Consider the following 20,587-nt stretch of genomic DNA (forward strand, 5'->3'; position numbering starts at 1 on the left):
TTGACTTTCATTCATACCCCTGATAGCAGGCATAAACCAGCGTGTCACACAAACATGCTGAAGAGGTTTGTTGTGTGTGATGAGAAGCCTGGTCCCTCATCTGTTTCTGTTGTTCCTGCTGTAGTCCCTTCCACTGGTGATATGCTGGAAGAAGGGTTAGATTAAAGTGCCCAAGTTTCTGCTAAGTGGTTACAAAACGTTGCTATACTAAGCGACTTTTCACTCATTTGTCAAAAGAACAGAGTGAGCAGATTATCCAGTGGAACTCTCTGTTCCCATGTCTATCTGTCAGTGGATCACCAGCTTTCTGACAGACAGCAGCTAGTGAGAATTCACTTCCAGCATGTACAATCAGCACTGGTGCCCCCCAGGGATGTGTGCTCTCCCCACTACTCTTCTACCAGTATACAAATGACTGCACCACCAAGGACCCCTCTGTCAAGCTCCTGAATCTTGCAGACGACACTACGGTCATCAGCCTCATCCAAGATGATGATGAGTCTGTATACAGAAGGGAGGTTTAATGGCTGGCTCACTGGTGTAGACAAAACAACCCGGACATGCTCAAAACGATGGAGATGATTGTGGACTTTAGGAACACCTCAATCACTCTGGACCCTACTCACCCAACCTACTACCTTTTTGAATGGTTGCCTTCTGGCAGGCGCTCCGGAGCACCAGAACTGTCAGGCACAGGAACAGTTTTTTCCCTCCAGCTATCCATCCCATGAACAGTTAAAACTGCCACATTGAGCAATAATTAAGTGCAATACACAGCTTAGTCTATTTAAATGTATCTATCATACCACACCTCTTCTGCCATTATATTCCCTTGCTTCTGTATATAACAGATTTGTATTTGTATATATTTTGTCCTTTTGTGCATTTCCATATATACTTATTTTCTATTCACTTTTATGTTTATTCTAGTTTTTGTATAATTATTTCGGTCTTGTTGCTGTATTGTTTGTGCACTGGAAGCTTCTGTCAACAAGATGAATTCCTTGTGTAAGCATACTTTGCAATAAAGCTCATTCTGACTTTAATGTGAGTTCAGTGCACTGCTGAATTGAAGCTGGACTTTAAGAGGAACTTTGTTGTTAAAAGTTAAAATAGCTTGAGGTAACCAGTATGAGGTAAGTGCCACTTTTGTTGGGAAACCTTTTTCTCCTGTTTATCTGGGAATGTAACATGTCAAACACCCTTAAAGAGCAAGTTTTTTAAAGAAACGAGTGAGTAATGTTGATAAAATATTGTTGCATAACAATAAAAAAATAAATAGACTTGCAAATAATCAAAGGAAATAATTCTACAACAGTTCTAGCAATTACAGTGGATGAGTTATTTTCTGAAAAAAAAAAAAGGGAGACAGAATGTTTGGAAACAGAGAAACCTTCACAAGACTGCAGTATTAAAACCTTTACTTACACATTATAACATCAAACAAAACAGATTCTGAATTAAATGAAAAAGAAAATCAAAACACTTTTTTTTTTTCCCCTGTCTCCACACTCAGTACAGTCCATTATTTCCACAAATGCTGGAGACAGATTTAAAACTAGACAAGAAAATGAAGAGGGAAGGGTGTGGGTGGGAAGAAGACCCCAAATAACAAAACACATTTTGCAATAATACATCATACACACATATGTAAAGCATAAAAAAAGTTTGCATAAGAATGTTTTTTGGGGGGTTAAAAAGCACTTTCACATCATTTTTGGAGTCTCTTTATGTCTCCCATTAAATCTAATATTTTAGAGCCCTCCCTCAGTTGCAACTCCATCCAACATGTCCTTGTATGGGTGAATCTCATGAATACATGTTCAGGTCACATTTCACCCCAAAGCCAAAAAAGAAAAATATATATATTTACACGTTTGCATAAGAATGAATTTAGGACCATTCTGATTTTTTTTTTTTGCATAGTATTTTCAGGACAAATAAACATGGTTCCCCCACAAATCCTCATTGATTCCTTACTGAAATACAGTAATTTAACAATATTACAGTAAAAATCCCTACTGTAATAGAATGCTTTGTTCATTCAACATAGGCAGCAAAACAAATACTACCATGATGAATAAACACTTCAATTTAAACAATATACTTTTACAGTAATGAGAATAGGGTCTGGGGTGCTTAATTGTCATAAAAATAATGTCAATGCAAAAGCAAAAAAAAAAAAAAAAAAATTGGGGTTTAGGGTGAAAAACGGCCCAGAAATCACTTCACTTATGCGTCTTTAAGAAGCAAACATTCACCGATAAGCCGGAGATTAAAGTGAATTGGTTCTCAGACAGAAACATAACCACTTCATTCTCAGGCAGAGATTAATTCAAGTTTTCAGAGTGCCATTCCGCTTCAAACACACAAACAGGAGGGCTTTCCACACGTGAAACAAATTGCAACACCAATTTGCTCAGTCCTGTACAAATAGCTGCAAAAGGGGATCTGTTTAAAGTGATCATTACACAGTACAGTCAGTCAATCAAGTAGAGGTTAGAAACCCTCAAGAATCAGATCCCCTGCAACCCGTTTGGCAGTGCTGCATTCATTTCAGGTGCATCATGGGTACTCAGGGGATACTGTCTGTCACTGCAAAACAGAGAATGGATAAAAATAACAAATCTGTACGCAAGCTTTCTATTCATTTTTATGAATACTTTGCAACTAACTAATTCATACAGCTTTTCAATATATATGACTATGAAAAAAATTTAACATTTTGTGGAGAAATAAAAGTTAGGTCGGCCACTTGAATAAGCAAGTTCACGGTGTAAAACTGTGATAAACCACAATCAAGTAATAGAAGACAGGGCCATTGCATTCCATTTCAAGGAAACTTTTATAAATCAGTGAATCATTTTTCACCATACATGAACTCCACTGAGGGCCTTCACGCATTGTTTACGCATCTTTCGCGCACAAAACAGGACATTTGTTTTGCAATGATGGAAACACGCACACACCTCACATAGATTGACTGGCTCAAGTGGCCCAGAAGAAAACACAAGCAAACCGTGCATGTGATCAAAAGTGCCTTCCCACTATTCAGATACAGAGCAAACAATCAGCACCGAAGGAATTTGCTTCAAATTCTGGATTAATAAAAGCTGTGTAGATTCAACATGCAATGGCAAACAAAACTCTTGAATAACCTTAACTCCTGGGATGCCAACGATACAGAACCAGAGGTTGAGTGTGAAATACACAAACGACCACAAGACAGGATCCTTTCTACCACTGGTCCTAACCAAACAAAATGGAAGGAAGAGATCCAATGGGGCAAAAAAGCTTTAATTGGAAGTCTGGAATCAGTCACAACATATAGCAAGCATGTATTGATATAATCTGATTTTCAAATTCCTTTGCAAGCTAAAAACGATGTGGCTAATGTACTCATCTGACAAGAGTTCTGCATATGATTCAACTCACAACAGGAAAGTTAAGCACCTTCTAGATGTATAAAACCTTTGTAAAACGGTTTAAAAGTAGTTTCAAAGTACTTGCTGATTACAATTTGAACTATTATGCAGTAGATGGCGTATTAAACCATAAATGGGGGTATATTTCAAAATCAAGCTTTTTTGATTATGGTCTCATTGCATATTTTGGCCAGTGGTTGAATGTATGCCATGCACTGGTGTATATGTCTATACGGTAGTTGACATTTGTCTAACCATTGTCGTTAGCACCAAAACAGGTGGGACCACTTGCAATCTCTAGCTATTACATTGTATAAAATGTTCAAATATTGTCAGTATTTCATCAAGTCTACCTACCTTCCTACATGTACTTGGACAGATTGGTTATGATATGAGCACCTTAAAGCCAACAGGTATACATCACAAGAGCACAAAACATCAACACTGGTGCATTTGCTGAATTGAATATCTTGTTTAATGGCCAGAATTCTACTCTACACCAGTCTCTTTCCTCAGATGCATAGAGATTGTAATCAATGCTGGTGTATGGACACATCTGGATGATTCTCATTAAACATGTCATGAAAATGGCCCTGGTCATATTTAACCTTAAGTCAATACAAAATGTGACTGTTGTTTTGTAACAAGAAATCTGCATCTTTTTAACAGCGATTCAGTCAAAACATGACTGTGCAATGGTAATAAAAGTCATCATTACCTACATTGTGGATGATTAAGATATTTTGCTCCGTAAATCACTTTGAGGACAAAATATAATTTATAATTAGTTTTTAATAAGTACAACAGGACATGGACATTTTCTTGATGTTTCATGAGAATCACACGTCTGACTTTCATACTGACAATGTAACGCAAACATAACAACCTTAGTGGCATCAGTCCCTTCTGAATAAGACATAATACATGAGTTTGCACTCTGGTTAAGCCAGCATCACACTAGCCGATTTTTCCAGGGATTTTCAAGTATGAGTTTCATTAGCATAATCGGCAGGCGGAGAAAGACAAAGCGTGCATTAGCTACTGCCAGCGGGAGGTCGACTGTCAGGACTCCCCCTGAGTTAAAGGGTCCAGCAAAAGGAAAAAAGGATCCAATATGACTGAAAAAAAAATTTCGCTGCGGCAGGCTTCAAGTGATCGATGGGCTTCTTTTATTGAAGAACTGAATGTTTTCATCGCACTCAGATGCATGTCTGCACAACTGCTGATTGTAATCAAAGTTGTGTCACCAAGCGTTTTTCCACCCTAAAATTACTTATAAAATCAGAACGCGGAGGCAATTGTGTCATACCTCCGACTGAAGAGAGATCTCAGCAAAACAGTGGACAGGTGTGACACCCTCAGCCAAAATTGAGTTGTTTTGTGTCTGCTAGTGTGATGCCGGCTTAAGTTGCAAGATTCAGGGGTTCAGTTAGCTACTTTGATCCTCAAAGCTACTTGAGGATGCACAGCAACCAGTACAGATGGAATGTAGAAGGTCCTTTTATAAAGTACTACACCATAATGGCCAATGCGGGGCCATCCCAACACATTATGCAAACCAGAACCACCTTTGTTTTTTCTATGCCAACATTAGTACCAGTTCAATCCAAACGAGCCTGATGACGAACAGATTTAGGTGAATGAACACACAACAAAAAGGCCTGCTACACCGATCAAGTGGGAAAGGACAAGAGTGGTTGGACATTTTCATACATCACACACACCGAAACTTCATAAATATTAGTCTTTTTGGAGGGGGGGGGGATGGGTTACCATTTCAGGAATTAAAAGTTGTGAAAGAAAATTGTAAAGAAATTGATCATCAAGACATGGAGAATTATAAAATGTCAACAGGTAAAATGTCCTCTAGAAGGTGCCACAACCTCTACCAATGCAACTCCCCATCAAAGGAACAAAACAAAAATTAAAAATCACAAAAAACGAGTTCGACCTTCCTATTGCCGCAAAAATAAAGCAGGATTTTCCTGCAAGATTCTATCTGTGCCTTTAGGCCCTCTTTTGGAACATGATCAAAAATTAATGTCCAACAATTGAAAACCTGCATACATTTATATTCACAAATGTAAAACCCCGGCCTGAATTTCATTTTGGCCAGATGCATTGCCATTTAGAAATTGGACTCATTTCATGAGTACAGTACAAATTATGAATTCAAGGTTTAAGCCCAAAGATAGCAAGTAAGCAGTCTTTCACAGTCACATTACATTATGGGACTACAAAAGGGGTGGGTTTGGCGTAACTTGATTCGTACCAGCCAATGGGCACGCTGGATGAAATTCTCACCCTGGTCAAACATGCTGGCAGACTTTCTAACTGCATTAACAAACGTAAATATACATTTCGTGCATTCAGAATAACATACAAACCAAAAACGACACACAAAGATCTCTAGAATCAATATGAGAGTTCTAAAACTGGAAGTCTTTGAAGCTTATGATTCAATTTAGAACCGGCAGGGAATTTTAAAAATAATCTCTCTGAAAACCTCATACGGTGTAAAACGTCACATGGGGAAAAAACTTTTTTATCCCCGGACAATTTTCAAGTCTTATCGAGGCTGTATTATTTGAAAGGTGCAGCAAGGGTGAGTGGGGGGTGGTGGGGGGAGAACTGTGGGAAGGTGTTAATGGGATACGAGACAGTAAAGCCCCAGAGGAACTGTGATACCCTGGTGCAAACCGGATTGAACTGGATTAAGATCCAGATTAGCTGAGCTGATGAGGCGCTTCAAGCATTTCCATTAAGAAAGTATCGATTGGGGTGTCGCCAATCAGCTTGAAGAAGAACAGGTGCTCTAGGCACTTCAAGCCAATGGAGCGCAGCGCTGGGAGCCTGAGGAGGAGCTTGGCAAACCTGTAAGCCAAGTGACAAGAGATGTAGTTAAACTAGATTCAACCACAATGTTAGAGAGATTTACTCAATGTAGGCACAAAAGAGCTCAAAGGTTCTGATTACATTTTCCATTTTTTTCACTTACCAGAAAAGATCAATGTGGTCTTTTACGCTATAACACTAATCTACACTAGCTAGCTTTCAAAAAATCTTATCTGTAGTTCTTTAACTAGGATTTATTTATTTGAAAATAATGAGTTAATGAATAATGGCAGGTCTGCTCTTGAAAACATGATACATTATTGCTAAAAATAAAAATGTTCTATGGAAATTCTGAATGGATATTTTTTTACTGTTGCGGTGTTTTGAGGTATAGATGAAAAGAAACGGCATGTGTGCTGTACCTGCCCTGCTGGTCTGGGTATCGCTGTTTACAATATGCCTCCAGCGATGCATAAACCTTCTCTCTTAGTAACTCCACTTCACTGGGGCTTGACAATCCTTTTGCATCTGTATATAATAAAACCACACAAAACGTAAACCTATGCAACTATGACAGAAAAACTCTGCCATGAGCAGCAGTATGGTCAGTCACACAACAGACTTAAAAGTATTCAATAAATCAATACAAATATTTTAAACTGTGCATGGTTTAATTATAAATGATTATTGTTTTATGCAAGTTATTACAATGAAGATATGACAAAAGAAATTCTATGTAAAGCATATCAAATATTTTTGTTCCAAAGCAAGAATTGTAATTCAATTAGCTTGTTGATTATAGTAGTAGTTGATTTATGCACAGCAATACCAAGTGCATCACCAATATTCATTAAGTAAATGATAAGGTGTCTGTTTGACCTGGATTGAAAAGGATGATTGTTCTAAGGCAGCCCAACTCGGTTTTATCCATCTGCATGTCCCTCATCTTGCTCACCAGCTCTGTCAGAACCCTGAAGCCATGAACATGGGGAGGGAAGGAACGAGGGATCACAAGCAGAGGGGGAAAAGCGGTGTGAAAAGAAAGAGGTTTTTGGTTAAAATTTGAAGTCCAACAAATCAAAATCAAGCATCAGAATTTTTTTAATAAAATTATAAAACAAGTATATAAAAACAACATTTCGGCTGTGTTCATCATGTTTATACAACAAAGTCTCTGACAAAAACGGTACACAAGTAAATAACATTTGAAAGTTATCACAGAGCATGCAACAAAACATAATTGTGAGTCCAATGGCGTTGTTATCAATGCGCTCAACACACAGACATAAGTACACAAGGTTAGTTTGGTTCACCTGTTCCAAACAGCCCCAGACATAATTCAATTAAAGATAATCTGTCTCAAGTTACAGGATTTCCTGACTGCTGCTGTTTGTTTTAGTTTGTTTGTTTATGGCGGAGGGTTATTACCTGTCGAATATGGCCCCAACCTCTGCATTGTGCGCACTCTCCCTGTGTGTTCAATCACAATGTGTTATTAGAATGTCATTAAACATTTCATTATTAAATAATGTTTCCCCACTCCAGAAAGGCCCAGGCAGAGACGTTTAGACTCAGGCCCAGTTCAAAGTAACAAGCTACAGGCTCTTGCTGAGAGTGAAATATGGGTTGGTGACAGTAAAGCTTGAAATGGCAAAGCTCCGAACACACAACAAATATGACGTGACATGGTCAAAAAATGGTTTAAAAAATGAAATAAAAATAGAAAATAAAAATTTGTTTTGCAGCATATGCCATCATTTTCCAGGAAATGTGTATGAATTTATCATTATAAAAGAGATGCATAATAGCTGTAAAACTTCATTTCTGCCATTCTGGCAAATTACATCTTATTTGTAGTAAATTTGGGGGGAAAACGGTTCAAGAATATTAAAACAAATCTGTTTTGTTAAAAACACACACACACATATACATATATTAGTATACACATACATACATAAAAGTGGCACTTTTCCACTGCATGTTACAGTTCGACTCAACTCTGCTCGCTTTACTTTTCTGAGCTTGCGTTTCCATTTCCATTGCAGTTTATTACCGCCTCAACGTGGGTGTGATTATATGCCGATCGTCATAGTTGCACCGCCTCTACTGCGTGACATCATCTTAAACGCGACACAAACTGACCAAAACAATAACAACCGCTAGCTGTTAGCTACTAACTCATTGTTCTGCATAAAGCAGTTGTTGCATGGTGATTTTACACAAGTGTAACAGTTAAATTGGCCTGGTTGTTTTAGAAGCTTCCTGTATCTGGTCAACGAAATAAAGTGAAGCTTTCAAGCAGAGCATAGAGTTAACATAACAAAACATACCATCCTCCATCGTGGATCAACGCCAGTCCAGGGCACTCTCCCTCCCATTGCTCGCTGGTTTAGATAGCATCCATTTGGTCGAACCACTTCCACTTTTCCTTGATGTTTCTGTAGTAACGTAAGTTTTTTTTTTTTTTACTTTTCCCTACACTGTTGGTAGGTCCGGTGGTAGCCGGAGACACTTCTTGAAAGACTTTTTAGTTTAGCTTGTTGCTAACGAGTGAACCGTCTGCACCTTTATTATTGACCACGGCGTGGTTTTGCGCACAGTCATTTCTTTTTTTCACAATTCGAAAGTTGCGTGAACAAATTATACTGCTATCACTGTAGCTAATTTTAAAACTAGAGTGTTTATGTCGCGTGTCGGAAATCCAGTGACGCTGGTAGTGACGATTCTCTCTGACCAATCAGTGATCTGCAGGATTTTGACGTCACATTTATTATCGACTCGGTACGCTAAAAAAATGTATCAGGTACCAGGTACTATCCACAGTGGAAAACCCACAAAAAGCGAGCATAGTCGAGTTGTAAAGTGCAGTGGAAAAGCCCCAATACATACATATACACAAAACATTTTGTGGTGGTGCCAGTGAAAAATGATTTACTTTTTGTGGAATAAAACATCTTATTCACTGTTTACTAATTCATAATAGAATCATCAAGATTGCAATTACTGTATATAATCATGACGGGTCAATTTCAGCATTCCATTTTGGTTTACTCCCATTGCAAAAAATGTCCTTTTTACAACATATTATTTGAGCCATGAGTGCATGAACGCAAAGGCAAATCCGAGGCATTTAAATTAGTCTTAAGGCATATCAGTAATGCTAATTTATAAATTAATCTAAATGAGTGTGTGTATACTTGTGAAAAATGTGAATATCACTTTTTGCATGAAATTAAAATAATGCAATTCAGGAACACAGTTCTCAGCTTGTTTTGATGCACAGCCCACAAAGATTAGGACATGCAGCTGTCCCAAATAAAGTACTTTAACGTTAATAATATTAATCAAAATTAATATTCGCAATTACAATATCAATTTTTTGTCATAATCGTGCAGCCCTACCATTATGGACCAAGAGTTTACATAATCCTTAGCGGCTCTTAATTACTCAACTAAATTTAAGTGATTCTAAAGAACATTAGAATAAATTAAAATGGCATAAATGGCATTTAATGCATGAGTCAATGAATGCAAAGCAGGAAGCACAAGCACACACATCACAAATATAAATCAGGTGAGGTGGACAGTGAAGTACAAGGACAGGAAGAGTCATTTCTGAAGCCGAGACATTATGAAAATGAGACAAAACGGAATTAACAGAGAATTTCATATGAACATCACTTAAAATGGTACAAATTTAAAACAACAATAACAACAACCTGTAGCCTGTTATTCTTTAATTTAAAGCAAGAATACAGTTATGGAGTACTGAGAAGTAATGAGGAATCTTAAGAAATTATTATTATTTTACCTTAAAAAAAAAAAAGAGAGAAAAAAACAGTAAAAATTGCCGTGATAATAAACAGCAAATTAACAGTGATCACAGGGTTCAATAGTTTGCGCTGCATCTGTGGGGGACACAGTTGCTGACTGATGCAGAGTCTTGGTGCACATGTGTGTATTTGGATGTGTGTATATCTTTTCTGGTCATACTATGTCATACTATAAAGTACTCTATATAGCAGCATCAAGCCGGCAGACTGTCGGGAGGTACAAAAAATCATTCTTTGTCATGTCACAAGAAAATCAAAACACTTTAGGCCTTAAATGTATAGTTCACCCCAGTCTTTTTCTCAACTACACATTACTCCAAACCCGTATGACTTTCTTCTATGGAACACAAAAGATTAAAGGTCATTCTCCTTAACATGTTCTTTTGTGTTCCATGGAAGAGAGAAAAGTCATACGGACTTGGAAAAACAGGAGTGTGAGTAAATGTACATTTACCAGGGATAATAATGTGATTTCAACCATTTCTACAGTGAAAAATAATCACTGTGAAAGGATTTGTGCATCTAAAACAATAGCAACTAAATCTATATAAAAATTATCCTGTATGTGGTAATGGGACATGAGTATTACCTGTCGAAGATGGCTCCCACCCCAGCACTGTGAGCACTGTTCCTGTGCACGTGGAGGCCAGTGGCCAGCAGAATGCCATCCTTCACTGAGATGGAGCGATGAGAGAACGAGGCGATCAGCAGCTCGTTCCAGCCTGACAGATGGAAGAAAAAAAAAAGGGAGGAATATGAGGCTCAACATGGAGCAAACTGGATTTTACTTTTTGACCTCCTCAGCAATAAATGACAAATTATTTAATGCAGGGTATTTCAGGGACCATATCAGTATCATCCTTTTTTATTTTTCATTGTTAGCATCTTTCTGAATAGGCAGACACTGAATCCTTACCAAAGACTATAGCTGGGCGATATGGCAACAAAAATTATATCTTGGAATTTTGCAGCCTACTCAGGTCTCAGATGCAGCTGAGATATGTCCTCCGCCACCAGGAGGACTTAGTGCACATTGGGAATTCCAAATTGGAAGAAAAAGGGGAGAAAATCTCCCCCCAAAAAATCAGGCAGGGTCTCACCATTCACCATCACGATCGTTTAAAACTTTCTAGAGATAATTTTCCTGCAGAAAGTGTGGGTGCGATGGCAAGGTTTGAAGTCAATGGCACTGTTCTGATTTCCTTTCTCCTGAATTTGTCATGTAGCCTACTCCTGGTGAACAAGGTTTGAAATTAACAAATCATGCGCAGTGGCGGGTAATTTTGCTGATGTACAAGCCACTGCGGAGGGTGACCCACTTCTTGGAGTGATATATGACAAGTAATTAGACACAAAGACAAGCGTTTGATGAAATGTGAGATTATATTTTGAAGAACAAACGAAAGAGAAGCCACCGATGCGTGTCTGATTTGATGTGTGCACAGTAAGCTCTGCTGTTCATGAGTGGTAGGAAAGCGCTTCTCCAAGACATGCAAATGCATAGGACCTCATTTCCCAATAACTATTGATCTTAGCGGTTAAGAGCATTTTTTACGAGCGATTTTACAAACATTCGTTATTTTTTGTGTGCCCAGGGTGTGAAATAGCACCCTCCACCCACCAAATGTGACAAGCATCAATCCAGTTCGCAAGCTACTCGTCTATATGCAGGTAATCTACCCGCAACAGGCAAGTGACCTGTAAGATGTCTCGAAGTGACACATGACAAGAACACATTCGATAAGAACACACATTTGGCAGCATTTATTTGGGAACATAATTTCTTAGGCTTATTTATTATTATTCACTTATAATTGTCTTTATTTCTTAATCTGTAGGCTATTAGTAATTTTCCACCTGTTGGCGTTGACGGATGCTTGCGTGATGGCAAATGGGGCCATTGGAGATGGAAAATGTTTGGATTTCAGGAGGGGGTTTATACAAGATTTTTTTTTATCACTTTTTTTATTTTAATTGTTTTTTTAGGTTTCGTTTAAAGTGCAATTTGAATTTAGTAATGTCTTTCATGTTTCAATAAATAATTTTTATTTTTAAAGCAAAATCAACGAAGCAAAAATATTCTCTGACCCTCACATGGGGGTCAACAGTATAATTTTTTACATATCACCCAGCCCAAAATGGAAGTGAACTTTTTCATGAACAATTGTAAAAAGTCATTTTATGGAGACCTGCACAAAAACATGTGTACAAAATTCCATATTGCAACATGTTACCTATTAATTGTTGCATATTTGTTTTTGAGTAGTCTATGGGCATAATAAACATTTTATTGAAAAACTTGTAAATTATTAGGAGAAAACAATTATCAAAAATGAAATCATTAGCTCCTTATTGAAAAAAGGTTCCTGATCCCTGCATTAAATAAAAATCTAAACGATGAAGACATGTTTCCCAAAGTTTTTTTTTTACTAAATGAACACAAGGAGACTTAAATCATTCTTATTGATATGCACTCTTAAATTTATATTCAATATATAATCATACATAGTAGATTAATACAAATAATTATTTACCTTTATTTAAATGTTTTTACCAAAACATCTTTTTGTGAATGAACAAGGTGTGCAAAAACTACTTCTCTCACTTATTTTTTGGAACCAAGTTGAATATCGCATAATACTAAATTACTGCTGTGGGACCCAGTCAAGTTTATAATTATAATATAAATGCTGAATTAGCGATTTTATTTTGAGGATTAGATTTGATTTATACAAAAAGTAACATAATTCTGCCCCATTTACTTTCTCCAGGAACATTTATTGACACTGAAAGTGAAGTATGTATTTGACAATTTACAATGTTCCTCATCTGGTGAAGCAATGTCATCGCCTTTTCTTTTAAACTGTGCCAAATTTGTAGATTAATTGAGTAACCTGTAGCGGTTACTAATGTTTCAAATTGCACAAATGCTTGAACATGCAGAACGTTTTTTTCCCACAGTGCATATGAACTGCTCTAAAGAGCTAAAAACATGAGTCCCAGAGCCCCGCGCATGCACAGATTAGCACGTCACTCAATTATTCTAAAACGCATACAGAGCATGTTTATCTGTCTTTAAATCGCAACCCGTTTATAATCACATTTGAGAATATACATTTTTATTTAAATTGAATATCAATTTTGATCAATTGTGCAGCCCTGAAAGATCATGAAATTTGTCTACTGATGCACTCTATGAAACGTAATAAAATAAAAGCACATTAATATCATTGCGATATTCACCATATTGCTTAATTTTATTTCATCAGCAAAACCATCGCAATTAGTCAATATTCTATATATCACCCAGTATTATATATATATTATTTTTAATATAATATTAAAAATAATAAAGCCGTGTTTTGATAAATCACAAAGAGAGAGAGAGCTATTTACCAGCACGCAGTAGGATGACCTGGTCATCCAGGGACAGCTCACTGAAATGAGGGATCCGTTTTGCCCATTCCACCAAAGTAAACAGCTGTTTATCAGCAGCCTGGCAAATATTAGTGACCGGGTCATTAGGCTGAGGGGAGGAAAAAAAGAGACAGAAATATAAAAAGTTGTCACTGGATTAGCCAAAGTTTGTGATGCTCATGCCACAAATCTTTGAAAGATATTCAAAACTTTTGTCTGAGAGTAAATGAGATCCATGACCACTCGAGATTATTTTTCTGTATTCTCAGGGTTATGTCCGATTTCTGTTTAGGCCGCCCCTGAACATAGCATCGGTTAGATTGCCTCCTAAGTGGGTTGTTCATGGCATGGACAAGCTACAATGAATAGACTTGGACACCAATCTTGTAATATTAACTAGCAGAGGATTCTGGCACCAAAGAGGGTTTGTGTCACTCACAGAGCTTCCCCCTGAGCTGCCATCTGCATGTAGTTCGGTCTTCTGCTCCACGGCCATCTCTGCTTCCAGAATCTTCTCCACTGGCATCTCTTCGTTCACAGCACTGGTGGACTCCACCTCTCCATCCCGCTCCTTGTTCCTCTGACGCTCCTCCTGAACGGCTATATCGCACACAGGGAAATGAGGAAAAGGAACCAGAGAAGGAAGGATAAATGAAGGACAGAGCGGAGGATAGTATGAGAAAGGTCAACATTACAGGTAGGAGAAAATTAAAGGATAGGAGAGGATACAGGGATAGTAAAAAGGGAAAGTGATAAAGAAGAAAACAGACACATATGCAGATACATGTTGTTCCTGGTTAGTTTTAAACATTCATTCATACACACACTTAAGTTAAAGTGAAAAATCCATCTTCAATGGCCAATTCAAAGCTATAATGTTGGTCCATTCTATGCAGATATTCAAAACAGCATTTCACGAGGTCTTGTGACTAAAACCTTACAGGATTTCAGAGCAATCTAATCATCATTTACACACTCTCACACACAAACAAAACCTCTCCCTCCCTCCCTCCCTGCTTTCTCCTTACATCGTTGTCGTTCATCTTGGACCACTACAGAAGGAGAGGGAGGAAGAGAGAGAACGGGAGGAAACAAAAGAGGGAGAGAGGGGGACGGGTGTTAGTGGTGACATCAGCCTTCCCTCCCCCTCTCCTCTCCGTTCCGTGATGTGTCACTTATCCATAATTCCATTTTACAATCACAGTGAAAAACCTTATTTTTTAACATCCACATCTTCCAATTCTACTTTATTTTCCTTTCTTACTATGTTCTAGAATGAACTTCCACTCTCTCTTAAGCTCTCCTTACTAGTGAAAAACCAATGTATCAGCCAATATCCGGAGCCTACATATTGGTCAGGCTGATTAATTTGCCAATTTTTTTAAATTATTTATCAATCAGATTAATTGGCTGATATTTGGAACCAATACCAATTAATTAGCTGATATTTGGAAAAGATGTATTGACCAAACTGCTTAAAAGGCCAACATATGGAACCGATTTATCTAATCAGCCGATATCTGGAACCGATATATTGGCAAGGCTAATAAGTTGGCCAATATTTGAAAACAATTTATCAGTCAGACAGATTAACCATACAATATTTAGAACCATAGATTGGTCAGGCTGATTAATTGGCCCATAATTGGAACCAATATCTCAACCAGACAGATTAATCATCTGATATTTGGAACCAATATATTGGCCAGGCTGATTAATTGGCCGACATTTGGAACCAATACCAGTTAGACTAATTCATTAGCAGATATTTGGAAAAGCTGTATAGGCCAGACTGCTTAAATCAAATATTTGGAAACAATTTATCTATCAGACAGATTAATCGGACGATATCTGGAACCAATTTACTGCTCAGGCTGATTAATTGGCCAATATATGGCAAACATTTATCAACCAGACAGATTAATTGGCTGATATGTGGAACTAATATATTGGCCCGGCTGATTAATCAGCTAATATTTGTCTCTCTTAAAGCTTCCAGCAAAGGCAGCTGAAAATGCCCGCTTCCCTGATTAACAGAAGTACTGACAAGCCTTATGGATAAAACACATTTTCTATTCTCATTTTTTATATATATATATATATATATATATATATATATATATATATATATATATATAGATCCATTATATTGGCCATCTTGTTTTCTACATATTGGCATAAACCAATGAAAAACCCATATCAGCTGACCACTATTCCTTACCTCTACTTTTATCCTTTAGGTGGTGAACATATTCCTGCTAGGGTATGTGTTATGTGTATGTGTGAGGTGGGATGGGATGGAGAGTTGTGGTTCTCTTACCCTCTCTCTTCATCCCCATGGCCAGGCACTTCTGGTAACGGCAGTACTGGCAGCGGTTCCTCTGGCGTTTGTCCACCAGACAGTCTTTGTTGTCTCTGCATGTGTAACTCAGGTCCTTCCTCACAGTCCGCTTGAAAAAGCCCTTGCATCCCTCACAGCTGTACACACCATAGTGCTTACCTGGAGAGAAGCAGAACAAGGCATGAGATATTTGACAAATAAGTAAAAAAACAAGACCCCTGTATTTGTCAGTGAAGTACCAGAGGAGCGATCCCCACAGATAGCACATAAACGTTTCTGTGAAACCATAGGTCCAGGACTGTGGGCGGACAGCGGCTTCAAACCAAATGGTGGCTTCACGTCATCAGAGCTACTGACGGCATGCAGGCCCGACATGGACACGGTTGAGTTGATCTGAAAAGAGTAGAAAGGTGGGTTGATAAGAAATTATCATAGAAAAGAAAGATTGTGGTTAAAGACTTACTGCTATTTGTTAATAAAAAAAATAAAAAGAGACCCAATCACATAGTATAAAAATTAGGGCTGTCGAGTTAACGCGTTAATAACACGCGATTAATTTTACAAAAAAATAACGCGTTCAAAAAATTTACGCATTTAATCGCAATGCTTTCCTGAGAGATTCGAGCTTGTAGTACCACCTGTTTACTCCAGAGGGCAGTAAGTGAAATTTCAGCTGTGTGAGCAACGCGCAGTTTATACAGTGAACAAAACATTAACAACCCTTCAGCGGACACACAACACAAAGGTGCGATCCAAGGGATCTCAAGATGTGTTTAAAGATTGAGTATTAAACTATATTTAACTCGACACAGTGACCTAAACATTTTATGTTTATGACGCAACACACCCGAGACGCGACACAAGCATGTCTGATGCAGGTCGTATGGTCTTTACCTCAAAAATATTTAATTACCAACAAGGTTAAGGAGGTGTCCTTTAAACTGTTACACCGTTTTTACCCAGTCAATCTTTATTTAAGAAACCTGCTCCCTGAAATAGATCCACTTTACTCCTTCTGTAATGCTGTAGATTAATCTGGCCCTCAAATTTTTTGGGAATGTGTCCATGCTGTAGTATTTAAGAAAATTTTTCTATTTTACCAAAAAGTTTGGTTTTAAAAAGTGAATATTTTCTGATTAATCTGTTTATTTTTCTTGCCAAGTTTTTAATACATAAGTGTAAATTTATGTCTATAAAGCCCCTATTTGCACTTTTTTGTAAAGACTTGAAATATTATTTAAATACTATTTGTACCTCCAACAACTCCAAAACATTGAAAACCATTGCACTATGTAATGAATATAATGTCTTAGCATTATTGTAAAATATATCTGTAGTATTGTGTACTGTGTGTACCCCTGGCTTGTTTCTAAAAAAAAAAAAAAAGTGATGGTGTAGATTGACGGGTCCTTAAACAAGCCCCCATAATAAATCTCGAACTGATTGACAAATTCACTTGTGTAATGGATTGCTGTGAACTGTATGACAATGATTGACTTATGATCAATAATATGGTAGTAAACAATACATTGTATTCTAAAGCAGCTTTTTGAATGGTCTTATTAATGATGAACTCTTCTGCTACAAGAATGTAATGCATTTAATTATCTGAATATTTTTATTATATATATATATATATATATATATATATATATATATATGTATGTATAATTATTTCATCATTATATATTGAATTATTGTTATATGAGGGGCTTTCTCAGCAAATATTTGTATATGCGATTAAATGTGATTAATTAATCAGGACATAATTTGATTAAAAATGTTAATCGATTGACAACCCTAATAAAAATACATGTACATTTTCAATTGTCAGTAACATGCCTGATTAGCTCTAAACCCATGTTAACATATCACAACAAGATATTTCCAACCATCTCCCCAAATCATTCAAACTACTTTTCCATCAAAAATCAAAACACATGTCAAGTGATCATTATGGATCTATCTTTGATTGCATTGTGATGTCAGCTGACACTCCCAAACACAAGCTAGATAATCATCCAAACAGAACTGCATTTCAGCAACATGAGCAACAGGAAATGTGCAGAGAAATACGGTATGCATGAGACAAAGTGAAAGCGAGGTGAGCATAAGAAGGTGAGGAACAGAGCGGGTACAAGGTCTCACCTCTGCGTTTCTGGGAAACATACTCATCTGTGAAGCAGAAATGCAGTGATGAGGAGGGGGGCACGTGAGTGTGTGGATCAAGGGAGGTGCACTTTCACTTTGTTAATCTCAAAACAAATGCTCTCATGTAGTGTAGAAATTATAGCTTTAGTTTGAGAAAAGCAATTAGATGAGCAACCAAAGAGACTTTTGAATAAAATTTTCAAAGGTCAAAAAACTAGATGATCTGTTGAAGTTTAACAGTTTTAGAAGAAAAACTGAACTTACCACTGTAAAAAAAAAAAAAAAGGATTTTAAAACAAACCCTTTTTGCAGCTCTAATTACATTTTGAAATAATTTCAAATATTGATTTATTATAAATCATTTATTTAGCGCATTTTTTTTTTTTTATCCAAAGTGACTTACAAATGATAATTCAGCAGAATCAATCAACCATTATGCAAGCTATAATCGTTTCTGTACTTCATACTGGCAAACGCCAGACATGCAAAATAGGACATCTCTACTCAAGGCGCACAATTTGAGGAATCATTTATGGGAACCTAAGGGTAATACCTGGGGTAGGAGGAGTTTCTTTGGTTGAAAAAGATTCAAACTAATGTATGAGCTAAAACCTATGCAAAGAACTTTTTTTTTTTTGGAGTGGTGGTATTTATATCTTGCAGGTGCCATGGTCCAAAGGTAGTATAGATCAATTCTTAAAATAGCATTTAATGTAAATAAAAGCCTTTATTCTATATACACTTCTCCACAATGAATAATTGAGTATATTTTGCCAAATCTAGATCATTCAACAGTAACAATCAGGCCTTTATGATTTTGCATGTCCAACATACGGAATGAAAACAAAATAACTGTGAAAGTGACTGTACATATAGAAGCCAAATACTCATACAAGCTGGACTGTTTAGTTAACATTGCACATGCATCCAATTCTTTCAGACCTAAAACATAGACTGATTAGCAGATGGTAGGAACAGGTAACATGCAGTGGCTCACCTGTGGGCTGCTGATGGGTCCGTAGCCCACAGAGGGAGTTCCGGGGAGGCAGGGAGATCCCAGAGAGGAGCTGATGACAGAGAAGGGCGAGCCTATGCTGCTAATGGGACTGTTCACCGCTGATGTCATGGGTGGTAGGGAGGTCAAAGTGGCGGCGGATGGGGCCAGTGGGGGCGAACGCTGGCCTGAAGGTGTTGAGGACACGGATGAGCTGTCTGGACTGCAGGAATCTGATAGGAGAAAGGATGGGATAAGGGATCAGACCATGCAATGTTTAAATACAAAGGAAAACACAAGATTTCACCATTATACATTACATTATATGCAAACTGAGTATTAATATATTAAGCTAGACCATTTAAACATATCTTTATTCAAGACAGCAATGTATTAGCAATATTCTTTATTAAAAGGCAATAAAGAACATGATTGTAAAACTATGATCAAATTATTGTGTTCTCAGCACCATGAACCTCAAGCAACAAAAGTTATTATATGTACCAAACAGAAAAGCAGAAAAACACTACACACCAGGCACTAGACAGTGCAATCAAAATCTAAGTTTACAGTTCTAAGTGTGGATGTAACTGCACAGATGTGGAGTCACATGCGGATATAAAACCCAAATCGGCTCACCTCTGCTATCACCCATACTGTGCGCTCTTCACACCGACTCAATCGCTATGATGTCGGATAGCTGATCAACTCAAGACCGCGGACTGAGGCCCGGGCCGCTGGCTCTTTTACAAACCCAAGATATCCCTGTAATTTACAAAATATTGCGTGGATGTAGTGAAGACTAGAACAACAAACATAATAAATGGAAATCCTCAGTATGTTTCCATGCTAGTTGTTTAGCATTTCTATGTAAGCACGGCATAACCCGATAAAATTGAACTTACAGCTGGGTGACCCATGACTCTTTTAATATCTGTACAATTTCTACAGTAAATTCAAGCTTTCCTAAATGGTTGTACTTCAACAAAGCAGAAATAATCACGTACAACCGTACAAAACGCAATTTCTAGTATCAGTTAGCTGATTAGCTCCTTTGGTAGCTTCAATTTACCAGCAAAACAAATCACATTTCCCCCACAAGTCTGCTTTAAACACGCCCGGAAACACCTTCAAATGTGTTTGCGAACGATTCAAGTCCAATATAGTTAAATCCTGTGTAAAAATGAAGGCATTTATAATCTGCATTAAGCGAGCTGGCTCGCTTAATGCATTACTGCTCGCAAACAAACAACGGAAAATCGAGGTTAATGTTCTTTTATAACTGTTTTTTTTTTTTCAAAATTTGCCCATCGATAAATGTAGATAGCAGCTACGTTTATGTGTTACCTCAAAAATGTCGAAGATTTATAATAATTATAAAAAAAATAAAAAATAAAACAGTTTAATTGAGGCCGCAACTCCCAGTTCCCATCTCTTCAGTGTAATTCTCACAGTTGCCCTGATCTTCCTTCCCGAAGAGGAAACTGGCGCTGTTTACGTCCGAACAGAGAAACAGGCGCCATTTTGGCTCCTACAGAGAAACTGTTGAGCCAAAATGTCTTCACATTACAAGTAAAATAATTTTCTTGAT

General features: G+C 37.4%; 1 protein-coding gene across 8 annotated transcripts; it reads right to left on the reverse strand.

The window, feature by feature from the left end:
• Positions 1-1,409: 1,409 nt before the first annotated feature.
• Positions 1,410-20,474, reverse strand: rxrba (retinoid x receptor, beta a). Of its 8 annotated transcripts, XM_052135629.1 has the most exons (14): positions 20,344-20,474; positions 19,636-19,761; positions 19,000-19,229; positions 18,000-18,026; positions 16,091-16,244; positions 15,831-16,010; positions 14,539-14,562; positions 13,950-14,110; positions 13,490-13,619; positions 10,683-10,815; positions 7,689-7,730; positions 7,140-7,231; positions 6,683-6,788; positions 1,410-6,299 (listed from the first exon to the last, which is right to left on the reverse strand). In XM_052135629.1, the coding sequence occupies exons 2-14, from the start codon at positions 19,649-19,651 to the stop codon at positions 6,152-6,154; spliced, it is 1,443 nt and encodes a 480-aa protein (XP_051991589.1). In that variant the 5' UTR covers positions 19,652-19,761; positions 20,344-20,474; the 3' UTR covers positions 1,410-6,151. The 8 variants fall into 8 exon arrangements, with proteins under 8 accessions (XP_051991589.1, XP_051991591.1, XP_051991590.1 ...); XM_052135631.1 differs by lacking the exon at positions 18,000-18,026; XM_052135630.1 differs by lacking the exon at positions 14,539-14,562.
• Positions 20,475-20,587: the final 113 nt, after the last annotated feature.

The sequence above is a fragment of the Xyrauchen texanus genome, chromosome 10 (assembly GCF_025860055.1).
Source record: "Xyrauchen texanus isolate HMW12.3.18 chromosome 10, RBS_HiC_50CHRs, whole genome shotgun sequence".
Lineage (NCBI taxonomy): Eukaryota > Metazoa > Chordata > Actinopteri > Cypriniformes > Catostomidae > Xyrauchen > Xyrauchen texanus.